The 24,666-nt window shown below is 38.2% G+C and overlaps 1 protein-coding gene across 6 annotated transcripts in view; it reads left to right on the forward strand.

Annotated features, from left to right (window-relative positions):
* LOC100866087 (ADAM metallopeptidase with thrombospondin type 1 motif A) overlaps positions 1–24,666 on the forward strand; it is a 118,571-nt gene that overhangs the window by 5,324 nt on the left and 88,581 nt on the right. For all 6 annotated transcript variants that reach the window (XM_086904062.1, XM_086904070.1, XM_086904060.1 and 3 more), the window contains exon 2: positions 6,756–7,570. In XM_086904062.1, the coding sequence (XP_086760188.1) occupies positions 7,318–7,570 (253 nt within the window). In that variant the 5' untranslated portion in view covers positions 6,756–7,317. The remainder of the gene's footprint in view (positions 1–6,755; positions 7,571–24,666) is intronic.

The following is a 24,666-nucleotide window of genomic DNA, read 5'->3' on the forward strand; positions in this document are numbered from 1 at the left end:
AGAGAGCCAACCCTTTTCGATACATCCATCGATGAATATTTTATTGGGAGGCGACTCTCTGGATATTCCTCGAGGAGCAGAAACAAACATTTTTCAATTAAAAAATTGAAATCGAAAACGGAGTTTGCAAATCTTAGTGACAATTTAATCCGGCGTCAGGGTCAACGCACGATAAGGAGAGACGATATCAAAAAGAACATTTATATTGAGATCCAGACCGCTGTTATTTTTAAAGTTTTTCGCTAGTGTCGTACGATGCGCGATACACTCGAAATGTTGTTGCTTATCTTCCTTTTCTCGCGTCGAGAGAAATAGATACAGATTAATAACCGTTTATTGAATGGCTTTAGAAACAATTTCGTAATCGTTCCAATTCTTTTTTAATTATTCAATTTAATCGGTATTATAAAAAAGTGTGTAAAAAAATCGTGCTCTCAAACAATCCTCTTCTCATTGAAAATATTATCGAATAATCAAACGAAAGTAATTCCCATCATCGTCGAACCTTCCATTTTTTCTTTTCCCATCTCGAAATAATTCCGACGAAAGAAATCGTCTCGTGAAATCCTCGGCTCGTTTCCTCGAAATTTCCCCTCGCTCCTCGTAGATGCCTCGGTTTGTTTACGGGCGCATCGCGATAGATGGCGAGACGTTCGCGGCACGTTCGAATTTTATTCGCGGTGACGGAATGCGAATTGAAATTTAATGAACGCCCGCTTCGTTCACGATGCTTCGAGTGATATTAAAGCGCGAGCGGACCGCGGGGAACACAAGATTTAACCTCCTCTCTCTGTGCACGTGCCGGGAGCGCCGCCGAGTATTTACGACGCGCACGCTCGAATTTGCCTAAACGATTCTCCTATGCCCCATTTAGAAATGGGGTGTACAGGGTCGTGAATCGGTTTAAACCGTTGGATTATTATTAGATCAAGCGTTTAACGGTGGGGAAGAAAATTAGTATTATTTCGTAGCCTCGATCGATGGATCATCGATACGCAATAGACGATTCTCTTTCGAATAGAATCTTCCAACGATAATTTATTGAATTAGAAAAGAGACTTGTTAAATTCCCTGTGTAATTTAATCGCGAGAAAAACTGGATAACTTTCCTCCCCGCGTGGTTATTGCCATAGATTGCGACGAGATATGAAAATGAGCAGTATTTACGAGGCCAATAAACTTTATCTCTCGGCAGTACGATCGTATTCGACGCTGTATAATACCATTCTAGGTGGCAATTTACATAGAGAAATGTTAGCGAAGATTTTACGAGGATACAGACTCCCCAGGTTATTCTCTGTCAATCATTTATACGCTCATGATGCTTCTGGGCAATTTGCGCCAAGATTGTCTCGGCGTCCGTTGCACTTGAGAAATTTATTCCGCAAAGTTCCGCATAACGAACTTCGTTTCTCCTTTTATACAACCTATATTGGTACCCGCCGCCGCCAATTGTAATCGTTTATAGAATGTGTTATTAGTTGCATGGCGTATCTCATCTCCATTAATATTCAATCGACCATTTCGATTTATAATCTGTGACTTAATCGGCGCACGATCATTATTAAACCGCGTATTTATATCGAAGATTGTCGATATATAAATGTATCACGATTCTTCACTTTCGTATTATCCATTTCATAGATTATCCCCAATTCTCGAAACATTTTTTCCGCGCACACAAATCTCGAAAATTCTTTGTCAACTCTCTGTCTACTTTTTAATTTTCGATATTCTTAACTGGAATTTATTCTCGACTAAGAATTTTTCAATCGCTTCGAAATCTTCTCACAACTCCAACTCTGCATCAAATCAAACATCACACATAATATACACGCACAGACGAAGAAGAATCAAATATTACGTGTTTCGAGTGTTGCAAGTGAGTTCGATCGAAGAAATTACTTACGCGTTGGCCAGAAATTCGCAGACAAGGATCGATCGATCGATCGATCGATGAATCGGGCTAGGAAAGGTACGCGACGAGAATAGTTTGACCCAGACCTTAAGTGACTGGCGAGGTCAGCAGCCGGGACGTCGCTTTTATATTTCACTCGGCGACGACGTCGTCGCGGCCGCAGACTTTCCTCTCTGTGAACGCTCCTCTCCAAGCTTTCATTATCCGAGGTATGCGTTCACAACCGTGTGTTATATTGCGCGATACTGGATCGCGGTGAAGCATGCTCGAAAAATATCCTGTCGACCGTTTTCGTTTCTCGTTTCGCGAGATATGCCGAGGGACGTTAATTTCTGGATCTCGAGATAACGAGTTGTTTGGGCTTTGTGAAGATTTCGTCTTATCGAAGATTGTTTTAAAAAGAGAGAGAGAGAGAGATTTTAATATCGTAATTGCGTGATTGTTGGAGGGGAGAAGCTTGGTTAATTCGAATGAAAAAGGGAAGGTAAAATTGTCAAGGATTTTATCGAAATTTTTCGAATGAAAATTGAATAAGACTTTACGTAAGAATTAATTATTTTATTATTAATCGTCGTAGGAGAGAGAAAAATTAAGCGTCGTCTTTTTTTTTTTTTTGGATATTCGAGACGAAGATAGTATATCGATTATTAGTATATAATTTTGTAAAAGTTAAAAAAAAGAAGAAATTCAAGATAAAGTATGCGGCTAAAATAAATAATAATTCGTTGCGAATCGAAATAATATTTCTTGCGATTAATCATTGCGATGAGAATGTTATTTTCACAGCATTAACCATTTTGTGGAATTACTTTCGACGATAAATATTTTCGAAAGTTTTATCCTTTCCTTTCTAATATTTTTATTTTCAACTTCAATTTTTAAAGATTAGCAAACGTGAACGAACCTCAAATCATATATACGATAAATATTCAAATTACTTTGAAATATAAAATTGGAAACGAACTTGTTGTCCAACGTCCGAAAAATTATTCCATTATTTATTTATTCAAAGAAACGTTTGAAATGCAGGATGGAAAATTTTTGAACCGAGCAATACAACCGACCATTATGTTGCACGCGGATCGGAGAAGTATACGTTACATGCACGCGCTTTTCGTTGCTTTTATTCTGAAAGAGTTGTTAGACTCTTTGATTTTCTACCAACGACGGCAAAGAGGACTCTCTGTGGTCTACGGCTCGTAGGTTCGTTAAGTCGGGTATATCCAATGCCGCGCGAAATGTTTGCAAATGTTCACCGACGTTCGTTAACCCTCAAAGATACCGTCGTTCGAGGAGATTACGTTATTTTTGTCGCGGGTGAAACTTCATTTAAAACGGATTTCCTTGCCGACGTGAATCGAAGCGAAAGGGAAGAGGTTTAATTAACGGTGGAATGAAAATACGATCTTGTTGATATTTAAATTGATCGACAAATATCTATCTCGATAAAAGTTATTATCAATTTCAGCAAACTAATCGATGAAATAAATCTCTTTGCAAACAATGAAATGTGTGTGTTTCTGTTTAAAAATTGATTTTTAAAATCGTACTCGTTCGATGGAAAAAGAGACATTTGTTCGATAAAAATAGAAATACGGACAATGGAGGTATATCGATAATCGATGCGATATACAAATAAATATCGGATATAGCTGATATTATAATAGTTGTTGACAGGAAATTTTTTTCTTTAAAAATTTCGTGGAACTGGTGTGGGTTCTCGAAAAGAAGGAAAAAATCCTTGAGATTTTTAAGTTGGCGATTGTTAGGTCTGGCCACGGCTAACTGCGTTCTCTGAATAATCCACTATTCGATCCTTGATCGATGGTGTTTTCTTTGCCTGATAAATGCTAATGAATCTTCGAGAGAGCATTTATTAATGCTCGTTGTGCGCAATAGATGCGTGGGGAATTAACTTCCATTCGAAATTCCATTCTTGTGTTTTTGATATATTTCAAGGTACCGCCAACATGTGGCATATTAACGAGAGATATCGTTTTCTAATTATATATAAACTGAGTGTTTTTTTTTTTTTTGAGTCTGTTTATTTTCAAAATTCAATTAATCTATCTTGAAATTTTAAATTCGTTCATTTGATCGAATCAAAAAAATTGGTCGATAATCGATAGGGAAAAAGTTTTTCGTAGATAGAAAGACGGGTTATTTTGCAATTAAAGAGAACTGAACGTAAGATTCGAAGAAGCGTTCGATGAAACGGTTGAAAGAAATCGTTGAGCGCTATTTATACATACCGTCTGACGTGGTCTAATTACCGATTTCCGTCTCTGTTCTCTTGGTCAAGAGACCAAATTAAATTGTGGTCGATCTTTCAATACCAACAACAATGCTAATATAAACTAATATACGATACGTACGTGTAGAAACAGATTTTGCATCGCAAAAATATTTCTTTCGTCGATCTTTAAATCTGAACAATTTTTTATTCCAATTCTCGAAAGAATTTTTCCGAATCGAAGTTTAATTTTATCTCGAAATTTTCATTCATCGAGAAACTTTTTTTCGAACAGTTTTGAAATATCCCCAAGAAAATTTAAGACGAAAGGATAAACTCACAGGTCCAAACGATATATTCGAATGAATGTTAAATACATCGTATATCATAGACAAGGCTTATTCGGCGATCAAGTCTATCATCATCGAAACCATATTCTCATTCAAAATGCTTCCTTGGTCGATCGCGTTAAAAACGCTTTCGGTGATTCATTCTCTAAATTACAGCATATAATCCGACCATATCGAGCGAACGGAATCATTAAGGCTCCGAGACGAGGCCGAACATGCTCGACATACTGTTCCCATAAGTTTCACGTTCGAATTTACACACGACAAAAATTCAAAAACTCGAGCCCCCTCTTTGAAGTTGGAAACCATGAGAAAAAGTATTCGATAAAAATAACAGTTAAGATTGTTTCTCACTTTCAAACGGGATCGTTCACATTGAATCGCGGCCCGCGGTGTGGTCCCAGACGTGGCAGCCCTCGAGCTCTAATTTACGACACCCAGCCACGGAGATCGAGAAGAGAATGTGAAGAAAAAGAAAAAAAGGAATCGTCGAGAAATCATCCACGATGAGAGGAGGGAATATCTCTTGCACTGGGAAACCGTCTTGCACTGATCGTCGACGAAAGTTTAGAAGAGAGATTTGTTACGGTTAAAAAAAATCCATAAAGAAGCCATCTATTTTTTTTTTTTTTTTGAATTCTTCGACTTGAGATTTTCCGATCTTTGAGTTTCTCTAGTTTCTTGATTTTTCTTCTTTTTTTTTTTTTTATAATTTTTTATAATATAACTTTCAGAAAGTTCTTCGAATTATCAAATTCTCTAGTTGACCAACACTTATTTAATTCTCATTTAAATTTTTTATCAATTTTCGCAAAGATTTCTCTTTCACAGTTTTCTTTTCAATCTTTCCATAAATAATTTCTCATCATAATTTCTCGTTCATTCGCGTTTAACCGGACGCGGAAAGAAGGAGGGGAAGAAGAAGAAGAAGAAAAAATATCCTTCCACCTCCATGAATCCACCTCCTCGAAGTGGTTGGATGATTTTCAGCTCAATCACGCGTGGCTTAAGTCAATTATTTCCGAATTAACGCGGCTGCTCGATCCAATCAGGGACGCGTCGATTAATCCTTCTCCTCGCTTCCTCCCTTCCTTTCTCGAAGATACGATCGGAAATTTATTTGCGCGGTGGTCTCCGTGTCGCGCGATAAGAGAACGACGCACCGCGTCGTAAATGTTTAACGCGACACGAATCGGTTTCACGGCGATTCGCACGGTTAAATTGCTCGACACGGGAGAAATCATCTCCCGTGCCGGTGACCTCATCGTGGAAATCATTCTCTCCCGTCTCTGACCGTGTCTAAATGTTTTCCCTCGTGCCGTTTCCTTTGTTTTCTCGATTCTTTTCCTTTTTCTTCTTTCCTTCTCTTCCTTTTCCCCCCTCTTTTCTCCCTCCTCCCCGTTGTTACTTTTCCAACCGCCACGATTCGACTTGTGCATGCTTATTATTATTTGCGCGAGCTTGTGAATCGTGTGTGGAATATCTGTCGTTGGATGAATATTGCTTGGTGAGTTATGTGTGGAGTTTTTAATTGATTAATGGTCGTTTTTAACGACCAATTTAAGTTATAATTTTCTTTGCTTTTTTTCCTTGTTGTTGTTGTTGTTGTTACTTTTCTGCCGTTGGATCAGTCTCGGCTGGACGGATGGAATTCGTGGAATTCGCGTCTGTAGTTGGATGCATTTGTATAAGAGATTTTTAAAGATTGATAAAAGATTCATAGGCAGGATCACGAATATATATCTTACGAATCGAATCGTATCGTGTAATTTATTGAAACGGCAAAGCATACTTAAAAAGTATGAAAGAAGAAGAATTTGATTTTGTCGTTGTACGTAAATTAAAGAGGAAAAAGAAAAAAAAAAAAAGACGTTGTATTATTAACGTTTATTTGAAATTTTGATGAGTTAACAGGTTTTATAATTAGGGTAGCGATATTCAATTATCTATGCGCGGTTATCTTAGCCGACAACACCCGTTATCTCACTTTCACTTTTCTACTTATCAAACGTAGACCTTCTCAAGAGAGCCTTGCTTTCCTTTAACCTCTTCCCTCAAACGAAAAGAAATTCAACACAACTTTTCTTCCAAATAAAATTCTTTCCAATCAAAAGAGAATCGTGCAATTTGATATTAACCGAAAAAATTATTCGAAAATTCTACTTCCCCCACGTTTAACCTCGATCAATGATAAAAATCAATCAGACGACAAAATCATCAACTCTGTCACTAATCCATCTCTTTTCATTTTCAGGCCGGAATGAGAGGAGAAGAAGCGGCGAGGTGACGACCAAAAATCCACAACCCCCTCGCCTCCTCGTGCCATGCCCGTCTCTTAACCGAACGCGAAAGTCCAGCCGCAGCAAGCACAGCGTAATCGTGGCTCGCGCAGAGGTAACGACACCTCTGGTGGATAGGCGCACGTCGAATCGTCTCGCTTCTTAATGGGCGTACCGCGGTTGGATCCCGGTTGCATTTAGCCGGCTCGTTTCGCGAGAGGAGGAAACAGGATCCGTCCGCTTGAAGGAGGAGGAGGTCTCTCTATGGGCGCTCGAGGGGTGGTTCAGGAGTGGCGAATCACCCGAATGGTGCGATAATCCTCCTCTCCTCGAAGCCACGAAAATGATCGACTGACCTCGGCCGGGATCTGTCTCTCCTCTTCTGTCTCCCTTTTCCGAAAAAGAGAAGAAGAAGAAGAAGAAGAAGAAAAAGGACGCGTTCTTTCCTCAGGTTGGAAGAGGGGGAGGCGAGGGACAGGCGAGCATAATAAAGAAAGGCGAGCGTAGAAATAGCGTGGAAGGGGGGGGCGCGCAGACATGTCGCGGATCTCGAGTCGCGCCTCCGTCGTCACCGCTGTGATCAGCGTCGTCCTGTTGATCGTATTTTTGCTGGTTGTGTTATGGGCCGGTGTGCGCGCGACGAAAGAGGAGGAGGGGGCGAGGAAGAAGAGCGTGGACGGGCGATCGGTCGCCGAGCTGGTTTTGGATAGTTTGCTGGGGGCGCGAGTCGAGAACGTGTCGTCCACCACCGTTGGAGGAATACGCACTTTGGGGGAGGAGAGCTTGGAAGGTAAGCATTCATTTTGTCTCCTTTGTTTCGTTGGAATAACGTATACGTGGTAAATAATTAAGTATTTTAAATAGTATGAGTATTTTAATGCTGAGAGGATTTAGCAGGATTTAATATAGGACCATTTTTATCTTTCTTTCGATGCGGAACGATGTTAAAGGAGAGTTTAATGTTCGATTTTATTGCGGTTCGATGGGATTCGATCTTCGTTTTCCGAGGGAACGATTGATGAATGTAACGTCGTTTACGACGCCTGGCGATTAATCTTTCTTAGATTGTTAAGGAGTTTAATTTATTAAAGTAACATTCCGTTCATATATATATTCTTGGAGAAGAAGGGTCTGAAAGATAGCGATTTTATATTTCCTTCGATTTCGATTCATTAAAATTCTATCTTTCAGTAAATATAATCGCTCGTGTTCATCCTCCTGTAAATTTATCGATCAAATCCATTTAAATTCCAACAATATAATAATAACTCCCCTCCTCGTCCGAGTTCTGAATCCTTACGAGACACAAAATTTCAATTTCGCGCCAATTTCTTTATCGCCCAACCTCGCCACGTCATAAATCATTAGAGCGCGTTATCTATTCGTGAGCGAGGAGCTGCGTGACAAGAGAGGTCGCCGGCACACGATTGACAAATTGGATACACGGTCGGTTGGCCGGCGATTATCGATTTTCGATCACGAAACGGTTCGAGCCCGTAATTCGTGGCGTCTTCGCCGCCGCGTGTTGCGAAAGATCCGTTAACGCCGTTTAACGTCCCAAGGTGTGCAACACGGCTCTCTCAGGGAAAGCTAGGAACGTCCAGACGTCCTTGTAAGGCCGCTGCTCCAAAGCACCCACACCTACACCAACACCCACACGTGCACGCCCGTATCCTCTCCTTCGTTGCACCAACCTTTATTCGCACACTCGGCCAGTGCGCGCGCTCATATTCCTACCCAACCTGCGCCTAGAGAGCCACTACTCGCGTTGCTCGACACTCTTACACGCCTGATGATGCTTCGACGAATCGTGGTCAGCATTCCTTGAGGAGGACGAAATGAAAAATCACCGGTCGAGGGATCTCCCTCGAATTAAAAACAGATTTTCAGGAGTGTTGTTTTATTCGTTTCCTCCTCCATTTCGGTCGAGGAGGATGATTCGAGGAAGGATTCCTCTGCGTGGGAAGAAGATATTTTTGTTTTTCTTTCCCTAATCGGTCGAACAATTTGGGATTTGATTCGAGAGATTCGTTTTTTTTCGAGAACGAGCGATCGAGGGTGTTCAAGTTTTGTGTAATTGGAGTGTCCCGAGAGGGGCACATATAATTTCGTAGAAAAGAATATTAATCGTTGTTTCGATAGACCGGATTTTATTTTCATTCTTGTGTTAATACTTTCCTTCTTACTTTCTTACTTTCCTTCACTTAGCGAGCACCTATTAATTCCCTGAACCAAAACCCATTTCTCTAAATAAAGCAACGCATGGAACTTTGAAAATGCTGATTTCTCGATTCGTTAGTACTTTCTTTTACCAAATATCCAAAGGAGCCGATACTAAATTCCACTCACTCGTTCCTTTCTTTTCATCACACGCACAATTTTAAATAAACAAGACACGCGATCCAGCAACGACTTCATCCCCTAATTACGCTCCATAATATTCATAACGTTCAACCTTCAACCCTGCCAATCCTAATCCAGATCCGCATAACGCTAATTTCCAGTTATCTCTTGCTCGATCATTAACGAGGTGGCTAATTGCGCTCGACCGTAGATTATTTCGCGGACCTTCTCGTTCCTCCCCCCTCCGTCCATTTGTCCGCGTCATCCCTTTCCCTCCTCTTCTCAAAGCTTCTCCGTCATTTTCCTCCTCGCCTGGAATGCCGCTGATTTTCGATCGCGAACGATAACGGAGAATCGTAATTTACACCCGTGCGATCGGTATCTCGGTTAATTGAAACGGAAATTAATGCGAAACGCCGTGGAAATTGCGCCTCCTCCTCTTCTCCTCTTGCATCTTGCGTGAAATTGTCGTCCCTTGGGACGAATAAGAAGATCCGTTAAGAAGATCGTGTTAATTCGATAAAAGCGGTGGAACGAAGCGGTTTCTTTTTTTTTGATGATGGTTTATCGATTCTTTACGATAGACTTTGATCACGAAAAATACGTAAGAAAATGTTAGTTAGAGGTTTAGATCTTCATCGTGGTTTGGATTGTATAGAATTTTAGATTTTTGTAGAGTATTAAAAGTTGTAATTGTATTCAGAGTGAAAAGTATGTATGAAGTTTATATTGCAATGTGTGCAGATAACGAAAGGATGCTTTATAAAAGTATTACAATTAATTTGTACACTTTTAATACTTGATATCTTTACTCGATCAACACCGATGAATCATCAGTTTTGCTATTGAAAGAGCGTACATAAATTTCAATTTCATTAATATGAAATCGAAAATTAAAAATTTTTTATTTCCTCTAATTTTTCTATAATTCCGCTATTATATACTATACTCGCGAAGAATCAGGATTTTTCTTCAGGAAGGTAAAGTAAAAAAAGAAAAGAAAAAGTTAGACGACAGATAAAGAGAGCTCTTACACTTGACTTGACGTCACGGAAATCATGGAATAGGCGAACTCACAATCGTAGTGATAAATCGGCGAGATAACAGCATGGATGTTTGAATATTTACGATGTATAGCGTGTCGTTTCCTACCTCCATCGCCAGATGACTACATCATTACAACGCTGATAATCGAACAGTTTCATCTGGATGATGATGGTATCTTTTGTGTGTGTATCGAACACGCTTCGAATAAATAAAGAAAGAATGGAAAGAAATTTTTTACAGAGATAATTTTAAAACGAAGGAAATACATACCTTTGTTACTTGCTGACGTTTCTCTCTGTGAAGTATAGTTTAAAAAAAAAAGAAAACCATGATTGGAAAGAACAGATCGTTAAATTGAAGAAAATAAATATTTCAATCGACGAATACTTGTACAACTTTTCCTTTCCTTGCGTACTAATGTTGCATTTAATTCGAGGGAAATATAATGATCGAGGAATATAAAAAAATTGCTATAATTTAAAAGAATCGATATGATTTTCAAAAATTTTTAATTCTTTGCTCTCTGAATTTATTAAGTTATCAAACATATACTTTAAGTGAAATTAACATTGATCTTTATCGATATGAAACGTCTAGTTATTTTTATCATAATTGTACGTTACTCTAATTTCTATCAAATATAATATACGTAAAAATTTTAATCGTGTAATCCACGCTTTCATAAATATCCGTAATAACACTCGCAACAGAGATAGGATCCGTAAAGATTTTCCTCGTCCTATATTCTTCATTTTTTTCTCGTTCGATCGCTATTGATCCTTCGATGTATCTTGCTTTTAATTCGTCAGATAAGAGTTTAATGACTACAGATAGCGGTTCTCTGACGTGATATCTTTCCGCTACGATCTGAAAGCCGAGCGTTGACTCGTCGACTCATGTATTTGCATATTCGTCGCTCTGGATTTATTTAAAGAAAGCACGTGTTCGCGTGATGTGACGTAAGGGTAATGTAAAATTGGCCAGGGATAGGAATACTACACGCGGGAGGGCGCACTCAATGATTTTATTTCTTTTTCTTTTTCTCTCTTTCTTTTCCTTTCTTTTCTTTTTTTTTTTTTTTTTGGACGATGGAATAAGAAATAAAATTTAAGATTCAACGAACAATAGTTTGCTCGAGTAGAAAGTTTCGTTATTGGATGTACATTGGAAAATTGAAAATTTTCAGGATGTATTAAATTTAGAATTTTTATTCAATTTGATGTTATCGATTATTGTAGTCTGAATGACTGCAGAAATATAGGTAAAATTTAGAATAGGAAGAAATAATGTAAGAATAATAATTTAAAAAAAAAAAGAAAAGTAAAGAATCGAATTTCTTTTAACTTTGATTATTACATCGTGTATTTATTATAAACATTACGTATCCATAATTGAGAATTTATAATATCATGCAGTACGTTTTTCATGATCACAACCTTGTTAGGTGTATCTAGTCACTAAATCTAGTAAATTCCAAGTTCTTGTTACACGAATCACTTTATAGCCGTGCCATCGTATTATATCAATTCCCTGAATGAATATTTTCAAGTCATTCATTACAGTCGATAACCAAAGATTTATGCTACCTGATAAACAAGTAGCATCGATGATTAGACAATTACAATTTTAACTAAATCACTGTGCACAGAAGCCAAAGATGTTCGAGTTTGGTATTAGAGTCGATAAACGATTACTTGCAAAGTTAGATACATTTACATAGTCTCTCCGATGAAATTGTGTATGTTTTTATTTAAACTCGTTACAATCGATTATTGATTTTGATTAAAATCCAATATTTGCAAATAACAAATAACTTGGACGACATACGACTCTTTTTCGTTGAAATCAAAAGGAAAATTTAAAACTCGTCTTAAAACAATTTATTTAACAACTCCCTTTTAATTTCCATCCACCAAATTCTCGATCCAGCTTTAAAAATAAAAATATATTACACTTACGTGCATTGTTACGTAACAAAGAGGAGGCGTCGCAGGTTATTATTTATCTATCAGAAAATAGAACGGTATCCCCGCAAAAAGAGATTAGAGAATTATTCTCGACCGAAAATTCTTATCGTTAAACGAACCGTCACTGCCTCCAGATAATTATTCACGTAAGTGGTGACAAGATTGCTCGATCTTCCTTTTCACCGCGACACGGCTCCAGAATTATCTTTGCGAGAGCTTTCGCGCGCATAACGTGCTGCACATATATCGGCGCGTGTATCCACGAAGAACGTGCAACGTTGTACGAGCGTTTCTCGCTACACACAGCACGCGTGCATACTCAGCGTGTCGGATGGACCTCGCCTAGTGAGAAAAGAGCAATCCGATCTTTTACGATAAATTGATAAGTTTTCGGGAGAATCGGTGGCGTGGTTGAAAACGTCAGACCATTCCGAGAATCTGAAATGACTCTTCTTAGAAATAATTGCGTTAATATTCGCATCGATCACAACGTTTCTTTAACGTTTCTTTTTTAATGAATATTCTCTAGCGCGATGACGTAATTCTATTTCGTATCTTTATTTTTTGAACATTAATAGGAGAGGATTAATAGGAGATATTGATCGTGACGATTATTAAAATGTTTTAACTTATAAAAAAAAATATTCTAAATTTTGTATCTGGTAAATTGCACTTACGTAGCTTTATTTACGAGGATTTTATTAGATATCTGTATACATAGATTGAAATTTCATATCGGAATTTTCTTATCGAGCTATTTCGAAATTCTGATTATAATAATATGGAAACGAGGCGAACCGATTGAAAATTAATTTAAATGGAACTCTCGATTACGAAACGTTTAAATAGGTTTCCTCGCTGCATAACAGCGAAATCTTTGTTTTCGCGTTGTTTTCTCCGAGTAAATCGAGTAATCACGATTTGATTATCAAATTAGTTTCCTCCGTTTGCATCCAATACTGTTCTTTGAAGAACAAAAAAAAAAAAATTTTTAAACGAATTCCATCAGTTAGAAAATTTTCGAGGAAAGAGTCGAACGATAAGAAAAACAAAAAAGAAAAAAATTCCAAACCTGCGTGTTTATAACGTGATCCTACTTGATTTTTCACTTTAAACTCGTTCGTTTATCTATCGAAAATAATTCGTCACGATGAGTTCGACGAAATTGAAGAGGAATCTTCTTCGTTGTCACGCCACGCCAAAAGGTTCAATGGAAAAAGTAAGACAATATTGTACAGAGAACGAATGTCTCCCAGTGGACGATGTCGTTGACGAAAGAAGAAGTGCGTGCGCGACGTTTCGTATTTCTGCGTGGGCAAGCATATACGGATATCGCGTGTTTAACAAAACGCATCACCTCGTTCGACACCTTTTTTTTTTTTTTTTCCATCGCGTGTTCATTTTCCATCGCGTGGAAGAAAAACTCGTTCGATCGATTCTACGCGCGTTCGATTCCTGCAGAAAAATGTCTCGTCTCATTGAAGTTGATTGAATTTTAATTTCCTTCGGAATCTCCTTTGAATATTCAATCTTTGGTTGCTTTAAATATTCGAATTAGAAGAATTTGAAATTGTTCGTTTCTTTTTTATTATTATTATTTTGTTTTTGTTTTTAATTAACTCTTCTCTGTACATCTTGCTTTTCTCTTCTTTTAACAAATTAATCAAGATTGCAACTTCACGATAACAATAAATGATGAATTTTCTTTTATTTTTACGAATTTAATATCTACGCTTTATCCGATACGATGAAGGATTGAATTTGTTTAAATTACAGTGAGAAACGAAATAAACTCTTCCAACGATTTCTACAGCATCAATTTTAATAATTATCGGATCAGGAAGATTTACTTCGATCGAAAATAATTGCTTAACAAACGGTGAATTAATCTGGAGTACAATGTCAATCATATTGAACCTGATAACTCATAACCCTTATTCTTAAAATATTATTCAAATAATTCTCCCTCATATTTTCTCTTTTCAAGAAGTTTCCGTGAAAAGTGAACGTTCGAGAAACGAACAAAATTTCGCTACTTACTTTTATCTCGTCGAATAATCCTCCTCCTGATCCACCACGGTGGATCAAACGACACCTGTCCTCGAATACTCGTTTCCGCGTGTGGATGAGGGAGAAAAAGAAAAAGAAAGGAAGGAAAGTGAAGTAAATCGTGCCAGATATCCGAACGATGGTATTTACACGGGTAGACTGCACGGCGACGACCTCCAACCAAACCGGCCGATCTGCTTGAGATACGCAGCATTTTTACGAACGTGCGTTCTTAAATCGACGATAACTATCCTTTCGAGAAGGGATGATTAGCTGAATTTATAGTTTTGGAAAATCAGTCGAAATTTAACGAGAGATGTTGAGGTGTTACGTAAAGTAAAGTAAAATATTTTTGGATTTGGAGAAGAAATTGGAAGAGCAGCGTTTTGTTTTTGGCTGATTTATCGTTAAGTTGGTTAAACTTTGTTAAAAATAGAGAACGACGGGGATGGGAGCAACAATAAACGAATGATTGGATCCGAGAGAAATTTGCACGTTTTCGAGATTTATATTTATAAAAAGATAAACTTGAAATAAAATTTCGATTTAAATTAACGAGATCTCGGATTTCTCGATATTTTTATCAACGCTGATGCGATAAAATTACCTTTCTCTCTGAAAATCGTCTGAAAAAATCGGTGCAAAAAAAAAAAAAAAAAAAAGAAAACTACAAATATTCTTCTATCTCGAAATTCGTTTCACAAATAGATCGATCGATCGATAACTTCTCAACTTGCAAAAATATCCACAAGTATTCGAGTACTCCATTCCCTTTAAGTAATATTTCCCCCACGAGGGGGATATACACGACCGGTTGAAAATTTTAATTCCCCATATGTGTTCGTCCCCTCCCCCCCTCCCCTCCCCCCTCCCCCCCCCCGCGCGCGCTCTTTACAATTCCTCTCTAATCCCTTACTCGCATGGTAAACGCGTGGGCCGTGAATCCATCGCGAATCGCTCAACGCGTGTTAATGCGGCGCCACGGATAGTTTCCCTGCTAAGGTGCCTAGAAGAAACTCGTTAGTCCGCTTAGGGAATACTTAACACGTTCCTCCAACGTGGTGGAGAAAATTGAAATCGCGCGGCGTGACAGAGACTTGTGCTCGCGATTACGCGAATCTGTGAAAACCTGTGGTGAGAGAGAGAGAGAGAGAGAGAGAGAGAGAGAGAGAGAGAGAGAGAGAGAGAGAGAGAGAGAGCTATCCAAGCTGTATTCGGCTGTAAATTTAGGCGCCTAGGAAGGCGTAAGGAATTTAAATCGAGGTGTTGGAATTTTCTCGCTTCTTCTTTTGTATACCTGTGGCGCGATTCGTAAATTGGCGCGGAAGAAGGAATTTAATCGAGTAGAAGGGAAGTTTTACGTACTCGTTCACGTTCCCTTATTTACCCGCGTAGATAGCCCATGTTCCGAGGATGCGAATAAGCGTCGATAATCTTCTTCTCGGCGAATAATGGTCGTCGTTAGTTTCAACGCGGTTGAAACAATGTTCTCCTATTCTTCGATTATAATATCGTTGGAAAACGTGTTTATTACTCGTGCACGACAAACTTTTTAAAATTACTTATCGAATTCGTAAGAGCAATTCGAAAGATACAATTCTCGTGTTAATGGAGTAACAAGTCTTTTCATCAATTAACTTGGAAATAATTTTAACGGTATTTTCATGTTCCTGGCTGAGAACAATAGAAATATCGACGAGATCATTGCGATTGTAGATCGAGGCGAGTTTCAGTTTGTTGAAATTCTAATGCGCTCGATCGTTGTCGAAAGGAAAACGGCGATTGGAGTTCCAAAGTTGCCACATCTCGGCCGGGTAAACACGAGTTCGCAATCAACGTAATTATTCGCGTCCACTTGGGAGATGGAGCGTTAGCTCGATTCCTTGGCTGGTCTCGCAATTAGACGTTGCTAAGGACCTTGATTGTGGTGTACATTGACTCACGCGAAACGGCCGCCCATGCGCCGGAATTAATAAGCAATTGTTCGATCGAAACCGTTCGCCTTTCCCCCCACGCTTTTTATTATAGCGCTCGAAACGATCGCGTTTCAAATATAGCTCGTTTCGAGCGCTTCTGATTGTTTTGAAAATTGGGGCTAAGCTCGTTGTTGGGGTTGCGGCTTCCAATTATAAACCTCAAGAGGTGTAAAAGGTGTCTCGTATCGGCCCACTTCGGTGAGTCATAATTCCGATTATAGTGCCGGCTGTCTCTTCGAGAAATTTTCCTTCGTCCATTTCTTCTCGCCGATTTTCTCATCGATCGAGCCGTCTTTATCCGCTTCTCTTAAACAAATTGACTCTTCGATAACTGTATTAATTAATTCCAAGATCAAAAAGGAGGGGAGAAGTAGAAGTTCTCTCTAACAGCAGTTCCCTTGCAGACTCCTTCTCGCTCAATTAAATTCTCGCCCAACAATATCTGCGCAATAATTTCTCCACGCTGTTCAAGAAAAAAAGAAAAAGAATAAGAAAAATACGCTTCGTGAATCTGTTATCCAAGGATCCGCTTGGAGAAGGGGAAGGGAAAAGAGTGTTGCTCTCTTAAAGGAACGCGCGGCGAGAACTTTCCTCCGTAAAAGGTATCGCGTAATGAGACCAAGAATTGCGAAAGAAGCCACGGTTGACGCGTTGATAATTCCGAGTTAGATACGAGTCGGCCAACGAACGAGGACGAGAAAATATAAATATCGAGGAATTTTGAAATCTTATTAGAAGCCGCCATCTAATTTCGTTCTAAATTCGTGACATTTTATGTTCGCGTCGATTTCTCAACTCGGAGATAGTATTCTTCTCTTCTTTCCCTAGAGAAGAAATTTGAAAGAAATGGATAAAATCAAAGTGGAAGAGTAATTTGAAATTTGAAAAAGGAAGAGATCGAGATATCAAGGTGGACAACCCTCTATTTCCGTCCGCTATCTCTCGGTTACGATCTTGCTTCTTGCTTCTAGTTACCTTGCGTGTTTCGCCGCGCGCGGAAAGGAGTGACGTCAATTTTGAAAGACGAAAGGATCGAGAAAAAAGAGAGAGAGAGAAAAGGAATTAAAAAATCGAAGGGTCAAGGCGGAGGACCCCCTCGATTTTTGTTCCCCTCCCCCCCCAGAGATTTTTCCAGCCTCTCGGTTATGACGATGCGTTATGAGTTAGGATTGTGGCCTCTCACACGCGTGTCTTTACGGTGTGGACGGTTGGTTTGGAATGCTCGTTCGCGTGAGCTGCTCGCATGTACGGGTTGAATCGTATTCATACGGTCGTTAATATCGTCGACGACACGAGTCGGCTGTTCGAGCAGCGCAACCTTTGATCGCGTGCATGCTGATCTACGTGCCATGCTTGTTTCAAGTAATGTAAGAGGCTGCAGGGAGGAACCGGGAGTCCTCTTGCTGGATTATTCCAACTGGATCTTGCCTCGGATCGATGTCACGAGCCTTTCTTTCCGACCGAAGATGGGGCGAGAAGTCGTACGTTTCTTCTTATTAACTCTCTCTCTCTTCTCGTTATCCTGGATATTGAATATTGAAAATCGATATTGAAAATATTGATTGGAAATAATAGAGAAAATCTTTCTATCTCTGATTAAACTTCCGTCCAAATTCTGGTTTAGAAAAGGAGGAGTGAAAATTGAAAAGTTGAAAACTTATCTTCCATCAGTTTTCGATTAGCACGTGAATCGAAAAGGCAGACGATCCAAATCAAATTTCAATCCGTTCGAATTCCAATCTGGGATTAGACCACACGCGGTCGATTCATGCGCAATGATATATTGCACGTATCGCTTGTCAAAAGGGATACACGCATCGGTGCGAATCATTTATCAATCGTTATCGATCAAATCCGATCGGGCCTCTTATTCTAGCACGCTATTATCCATGCTGGAACGAGAATTCTTTTTTTCTTCTTTTTGTTGTTTCGTATGCACGCGGATATCTGCTCGTCCTTGTGCATTTAATTTCTACCAATTGTGTTATCGGATTCAATGTTAATACTTTCACGAAATATTTCGACGAAATTGGGACACATTTGCATATTCATTTGCCCGTCGATTTTTTTCAATCTTCGTGTCGATACAGCTTTTGTGTTGTGCGAATGAATTGAATGGAAATAAATATCGATAATTTATCATATTACGGTTTTTGAAATATGATACACCGCGTTGAATATTTTCCTAGGATAAAATTATTTATAGAAACGGAACCGTATCTCTTCGACTGAAGTTCGTTAAGAATTTGTTTCGCCCCTTTGTATTTTCCGGAAACGAGCGAGGAACAAAGTTGCGCGATTTTCGTCACGTACGAAACTCGAAACTGCCTGTAAAACGCGAAAACGAAACTTGTAAACGAAAGCACGGGAGTGAATGCTACTTTTGAGAGGCGCGCAGTGAACATTTGGTTAGGTCAGCACGAGAATATAGAATCTTCTACTTGTTTCCTAAATCGTTACGTCACGATACCCTCTCTTTCCACGAGATTATTTATAAAACACAAAGAGGGCTCTGCAAAACAATTGCCAACGATTTTTCCACGGGAAAAAACAATATTGAATTTACAAAAAAATAATAAATCGAATTATTTATCATCTTATTCTTGAAAAGGCACGAAGATCGCGCCTAGAATATCCTCTTCGAGAGATCAGTTTCAACGCAGTTTCTATCTTCTCATCTCTCTAAAGGGAGGAAAAAAATCTCATTTTCGAAGGGAAAAAATAAGGAGAAGACATACACATTCGATCGAGTGGAAAAAATATTGAATTCGAAAGCTTCGCGATCAAATTATTTATTCTTGAAAAGGTACCATGTTGATCCTTTTCAAAGAGATTACTTTCAAATCGAAGAAAGTTGCATTCTTCCTATCTCTCCAAAGATGTAAAAGAGGGGGAAGGAATGGAAATATTTTCGAAGGGGAAAAAATTTTGGAACACGATAAGAGAAAAGCATGCGTTCAACAGACTGGAAAAAATAATAAATTCCCGAAAGCTTCGCGATCAAATTATTTATTCTTGAAAATATCCTTTTCGAGAGATTAGCTTCCAAGGGAGTTGCATTCTCTCCAAAGATGTAAAAGAGGGGGAGGGAATGGAAATATTTTCGAAGGGGAAAAAATATTGAATTCACGAAAGCTTCGCGATCAAATTATTTATTCTTGAAAATATCCTTTTCGAGAGATTAGCTTCCAAGGGAGTTGCATTCTCTCCAAAGATGTAAAAGAGGGGGAGGGAATGGAAATATTTTCGAAGGGGAAAAAATATTGAATTCACGAAAGCTTCGCGATCAAATTATTTATTCTTGAAAATATCCTTTTCGAGAGATTAGCTTCGAAGGGAGTTGCATTCTCTCCAAAGATATAAAAGAGAGGGAATGGAAATATTTTCGAAGGGGAAAAAATTTTGGACAAGGGGGAGGAGAGGAGTTGGATAGAGTGGAAAATGGAGAGGCGGGTATCGGCTCGATCGGTTTCCTTATTGCGGTTCCAGGCCGGTTCCTAATAACTGTCAGAGGCCGGGATATAAATTACGCGGGAGCTCTGTCAATCGAGCATGCGACCTATTAATAGGATCTCTTTACGCGTTGGAAACGCGGCTGGAGGAGAATGACACGTACGCACGTGCGTACCACGGTGAAATTACACATGCACGATCTCTTCGGATTAACCCGCGTTTCTACCTTTCATGTCGCGTCGCGAATAGAAATCTCTTTGCTCTTGGTGAATCACCGGCCACCTGGAACCGGTCGAATTCCGACTTTGATGCGAAGGAACAGGGAATAGAGTGTTTATCGTGATTTCGAGTGTCGTGAATCGATTTCTTCTTCTTCTTCTTTCGCAAATCAAACGAGTCTTTCGAAAATAATTATTCTCTTTTCGTTCGACGAATCGAAGAATTTTATCTTTTTTTTTTTTTTAAAGTAGAAGTCTAAAGAAATGTAAATTTTTATTTTAATTCCTTATAATATACGGAATCACGAAGGTTGGGAATGTTTTTTGAAACTACGTCCCGTTATATAAATCTAGCAATAATCTTATTTTATTGCCTATATTTTATTCTTGAGTGTAACATTTAACGTGATCGATAAAATCCACAAAGTTTCATGAATATTCGATAATACGGGGAATACGTATATTTATAACACGTGAGGATTTAATTGGGATGAAGTTTGATAAATTTTGACTCGTCGATATTCTTTTTATACGCGCAAAGATAAACAAGTTTCGAGATATGATCGACATTAACTATGCCATTAATCTTTCTCCAACAGCCGATTACTTTAAATGTGCAATAAGAAGAAGGAAAGAGAAAAAAGAAGAAATGAGATAATAATTAAAAAATTAAATTATTGAAATATTAGGAACGAACGTAAGAAAATAACCGATGCAACGAAATGAAAAATCGTACGATATAAAACTGATTCATCCTTGGAGAAGAGGAACGATAAAGCCTTTTACGAGCCTCTGATGAACTTTCAGCCAGGACAATCAATTCGTTTCGACGTTACTCTCACACGACGATGCCAAACTTGTCGAAATAAATGATAATTTCGTTCAATTTTATTGGACTTGGCGCAATCATCGCCCGATTATTCGGTAATTAATCATTAATGTTTTGTATTGACAAACATCGAACAATTCTTCTCGACGTTCATTGCCCCAGATACATAAATTATTCTTTTCTTCGATCTTCGATCATCTTGGATCAATTACAATTTATTTCATCCCGATTCATCTCTCTTTCATCTCCTCGCTCCCCAATGGAGAGCATCGGTTTAAAACACGCTTCTCTTATTTCTTCTACTAATTTCTTCGTAAACACGAAGAGCGGAGTCGTTGACGGGTGGCAAATATTTGCCTGTCGTTTTTATTATTCCTCTTTTTTTTTGCATTTCCTCGAGCGAGTACCACTTTTTCACCGTCGACCGATCAATGTCGCGTATATTAGCAATTGCATAATCATCCTTAGATAACAGCGCGCGCATTACAATTTATAACCTGGCCGGCCCGAATGAATTACATTAACTCGATTTTACCTTTTACGTAAGAGCGCGTAAGGTGTTAGATAGCCCCCGAGGCGAATAATCGAACTTTGCTCCCCGATGTGAAAGCCTCGCTTCTCTGTTCATCAGCCAATGGTGGAATTGATTGAGAAAAGAGCACAATGAGATGAAAATATTTATTTTTTAGTTTTTAGCGATAATAAAAACCAAGTTGTCGAGGATGGATAATAATAGTAATTTTACTTTTCGATTTCTTTTTTTTTTTTTGCTCAGGGGGGAGGAGGAGAACGAAATGAAATTTTATTCGTTCGTTCGTCTTTTATACGATATTGCATTTTATTGCAAAAAAGAAAGGAGAAGGGGAGGGGAATATTTATTTTTGCAAACAATGCTACGTCAAATATGTAGAATGAGATGTGTATATTTAAAATCGGTCTAATCGATCAGTCTAAGTTTAATCTTGTAAAAGTTTAAACTAAGATCTCTCTCTTTCTGTCTCGATGCAACATCGATTTGAACCGAATGTTTATTAAGAATTTATTTTGTTTCTTAAACGGCAATGTTAATTAAACAACGAGAATATCTGACCCGTCTTATCAAGCGTGATTAACCCAACAAATGAATCGCTAATTTCAGGCCAGTGACTGCCAAGCTTTCTTCTCAACGAAGAAAGGCGATATTAATAGAGAAAGAGAGAGAGAGAGAGAGAAAGATCATTAGATTCGTGATAGATGAACAAGTTTTTATACTAATTGAAGCTTAATAATAAATTTCATTTCTTAGTAAGATTGTTATGAAATTGAATCGACAGAATTAAATAATTTTTTTATCGTGTGTGTCAACATTCCAAAGCTTTTTATCCTTTTGTTAACAAATTTGGCATGAAAGTTTGCAATAATATTTTAGTTTCTAGTAATTCATAATATCGTAATATTCGAGGAACATATATTCATATTATTTAATGAAGATTTAATTTTTTTCAATTTTTAAATCTTATAGATACACGTAATAAATACAAATTGTTGTAGGAACGCTGAAAAAATTTCCATCGTTTGAGGAAAGGATTTATATATGAAATTACATAAGAATTCTTTTTAATGTTATTTTTCTTTCTTCGATTCTTCTTCGAGACAAGAAGCTTCTTTTATCAAATTTAATCGTCTGATTTTATCGCGATAGAAGAGGAGAAAGCGCGGTATAAAAAGTACAAACAAATAACAAAATATCAGAAAGAGTGTGATACCTACACTCTCCTTTTCCCTTTCCACGTCGATAAAAATAAATCTACAAATAACAGATTGCAGTCTGTTCTGGACTTCTTCTGCTCTCTCGCTATCTCGCAAGATTGTTAAATAAATTCTTACGCAATTCTTCGTTTTAATCTTTGTTTTTCAATTACTTAACTTGGCTCGTCCCCCTCGCAAAACTGTTGTTGTGCCACTTAATTTCAAACGTTTGTTGTTGAATCTGTGTTATTCAAATATTTGCACGTCCAATTAAAATCACGCGCAAATAATAATCGTCACACCCTTTCTCCCATTTTCCAATTCGAATAAGAATCGAATTTGCGCGTGCCCTCCTACATTGTATACGCGCATGAAAAATATTACAAAAACAAAATTAATGGAATAGTTTTAAAGAACACCCCGATATTCGCACAAAGAATTTATTTCTTCGCAGCAATGTTAAAAATAATATTGTTCCAAATATTTCTTTTATATTTTATATATATATATACATAAAACGTTATCTTATATTTAACAAAATTATTATAAAGTAGTTGTTTTTCACACGTTGAAGATAAGACGTACAAGGAAATAAATGAAGGCAAAATACGAGGCGAATAAATATAGGAAATAATCAGGATTAAAAATTAGACCATTAGTGGAAACTGATTTACCCGAAACTCGTTTATTTTAAATTAAATAATCCTCTCTTCTTTCACTTGATTGCTAAAGCACCAACAAAATTCTCGTTCCAAAAAAAATAAAAAAAACTATTTTCATCTGTCCAATACACATTTCCGTACAAACTTAATTTTCTTCAACGATTTGATAAAATAAAATTTTCCAATCTCTAAAATTAAAAATCTATTTAGATCCGATCTAAATCAAATCAAAACGATAGAACGATACAATTCAACTTCACTCTCCTTTTCCTCTCGTAATTGATAAAAATTCACAAACTCGCCTATCGGATCGAAACGATCGAACATTCGCAGTTTCAAAATTCATAAATACCGATCGAATCTTTTCCCTCTCGATCGAACCCCTAAATAATACCAAATTGGATCCGATCTAAATCGGAAACGAAACGAGCCAGTGCAAATACCAAAGCCAGTTATTAACCTGATCTATGGCGTTCGAGCGCTAATTAGACGTATTAGTCGCAATTACGCGATACGTAAGCTCGATTCTTCGATTATTAAACGCGAGGACACGGCCGATAATAAATCAGGGCCCCGCGGGCTCGTAAATTATAACGCTGATTAAACGACAATCGATCGGTCACCAGGCGGCCGATCGATTCGTTTCGGTTGAAAGATCCGATAAATAGCCAGTGCGCGGCGCAACCTTTTGCGAATTTCTGCCGCGAGTTTGCCGGCCTTGGCTCGATTAGATTAGAACGCGCGCCAACGAGGGGAGAGAGAAAAAAAAAAGATGAAAAGTTTTTTTCCTTAATTGTCGTGGGTGAACGATCGTATTCGAGGCATGAAACTGTTAACGCCGATTAACGAGAAACGCGATTCGCTCGCTGCGAGTCAATACCGTTTTGTGGATTTCTCTTTCGTAGAATGTGAAACTCTTAATTGAAAGATATAAAATAAAAGCGTGAAGAGTTCTTAAGAGCTTTCCTTGGAATTTTGCCTGATTTAGATCTAAAGATTTTTGCAATTCCCAAAATTTAGGATTCTCGAAGATCTGTGTCAGAGTGTCGGAATTATAACTGTTATAATTCTGAAATTCAACAGAATTCACAAATGTGGAACCTCTATATTCTTTGTTAGAAATTTCACAGTGTTAAAGTTTTCGCGAGTTTTAAAGGGAATTATTAATTAAGTATTATTACAGATATTGTGGCCAGAAACTCGTTCGTAACAGCGTGAATTATCGAAAGAAAGGCTCACTCTCCTTTCCTCGATCCTCGATTTTTAAAAAGCCGAGCAACCCTGCCCGTCGTTCCATCGAAACGAGCTCCCTAAACTAAACGAACAAACGGCTCCTTTTAATCAACGATAAATCTCACGTTCGAGCCTCGAGTCCATAAACATTCCTCCAAATATATATTCTAATACGCTTGAAAAAACACGCCTCTCCACACAAGTCCGATAAACCAGTGGAGAGCTACCCAGCTGGAGAGATTCTGGATAGGGCCGCACGAACGCTTGCGTGGAGGGGGGGCGATCGTAAAGAAACGTGGAGATTCGTGGACACGTGCGAAACCTCGAAAATGGAAATTCGTGAATTTGAAGGGGGGGATCGTAACAGAAGGAAATTTTTCA

Source organism: Apis florea, unplaced genomic scaffold (assembly GCF_048593485.1).
Source record: "Apis florea isolate Af1SG1 unplaced genomic scaffold, ASM4859348v1 contig_1615_pilon, whole genome shotgun sequence".
NCBI classification, from domain to species: Eukaryota; Metazoa; Arthropoda; class Insecta; order Hymenoptera; family Apidae; genus Apis; species Apis florea.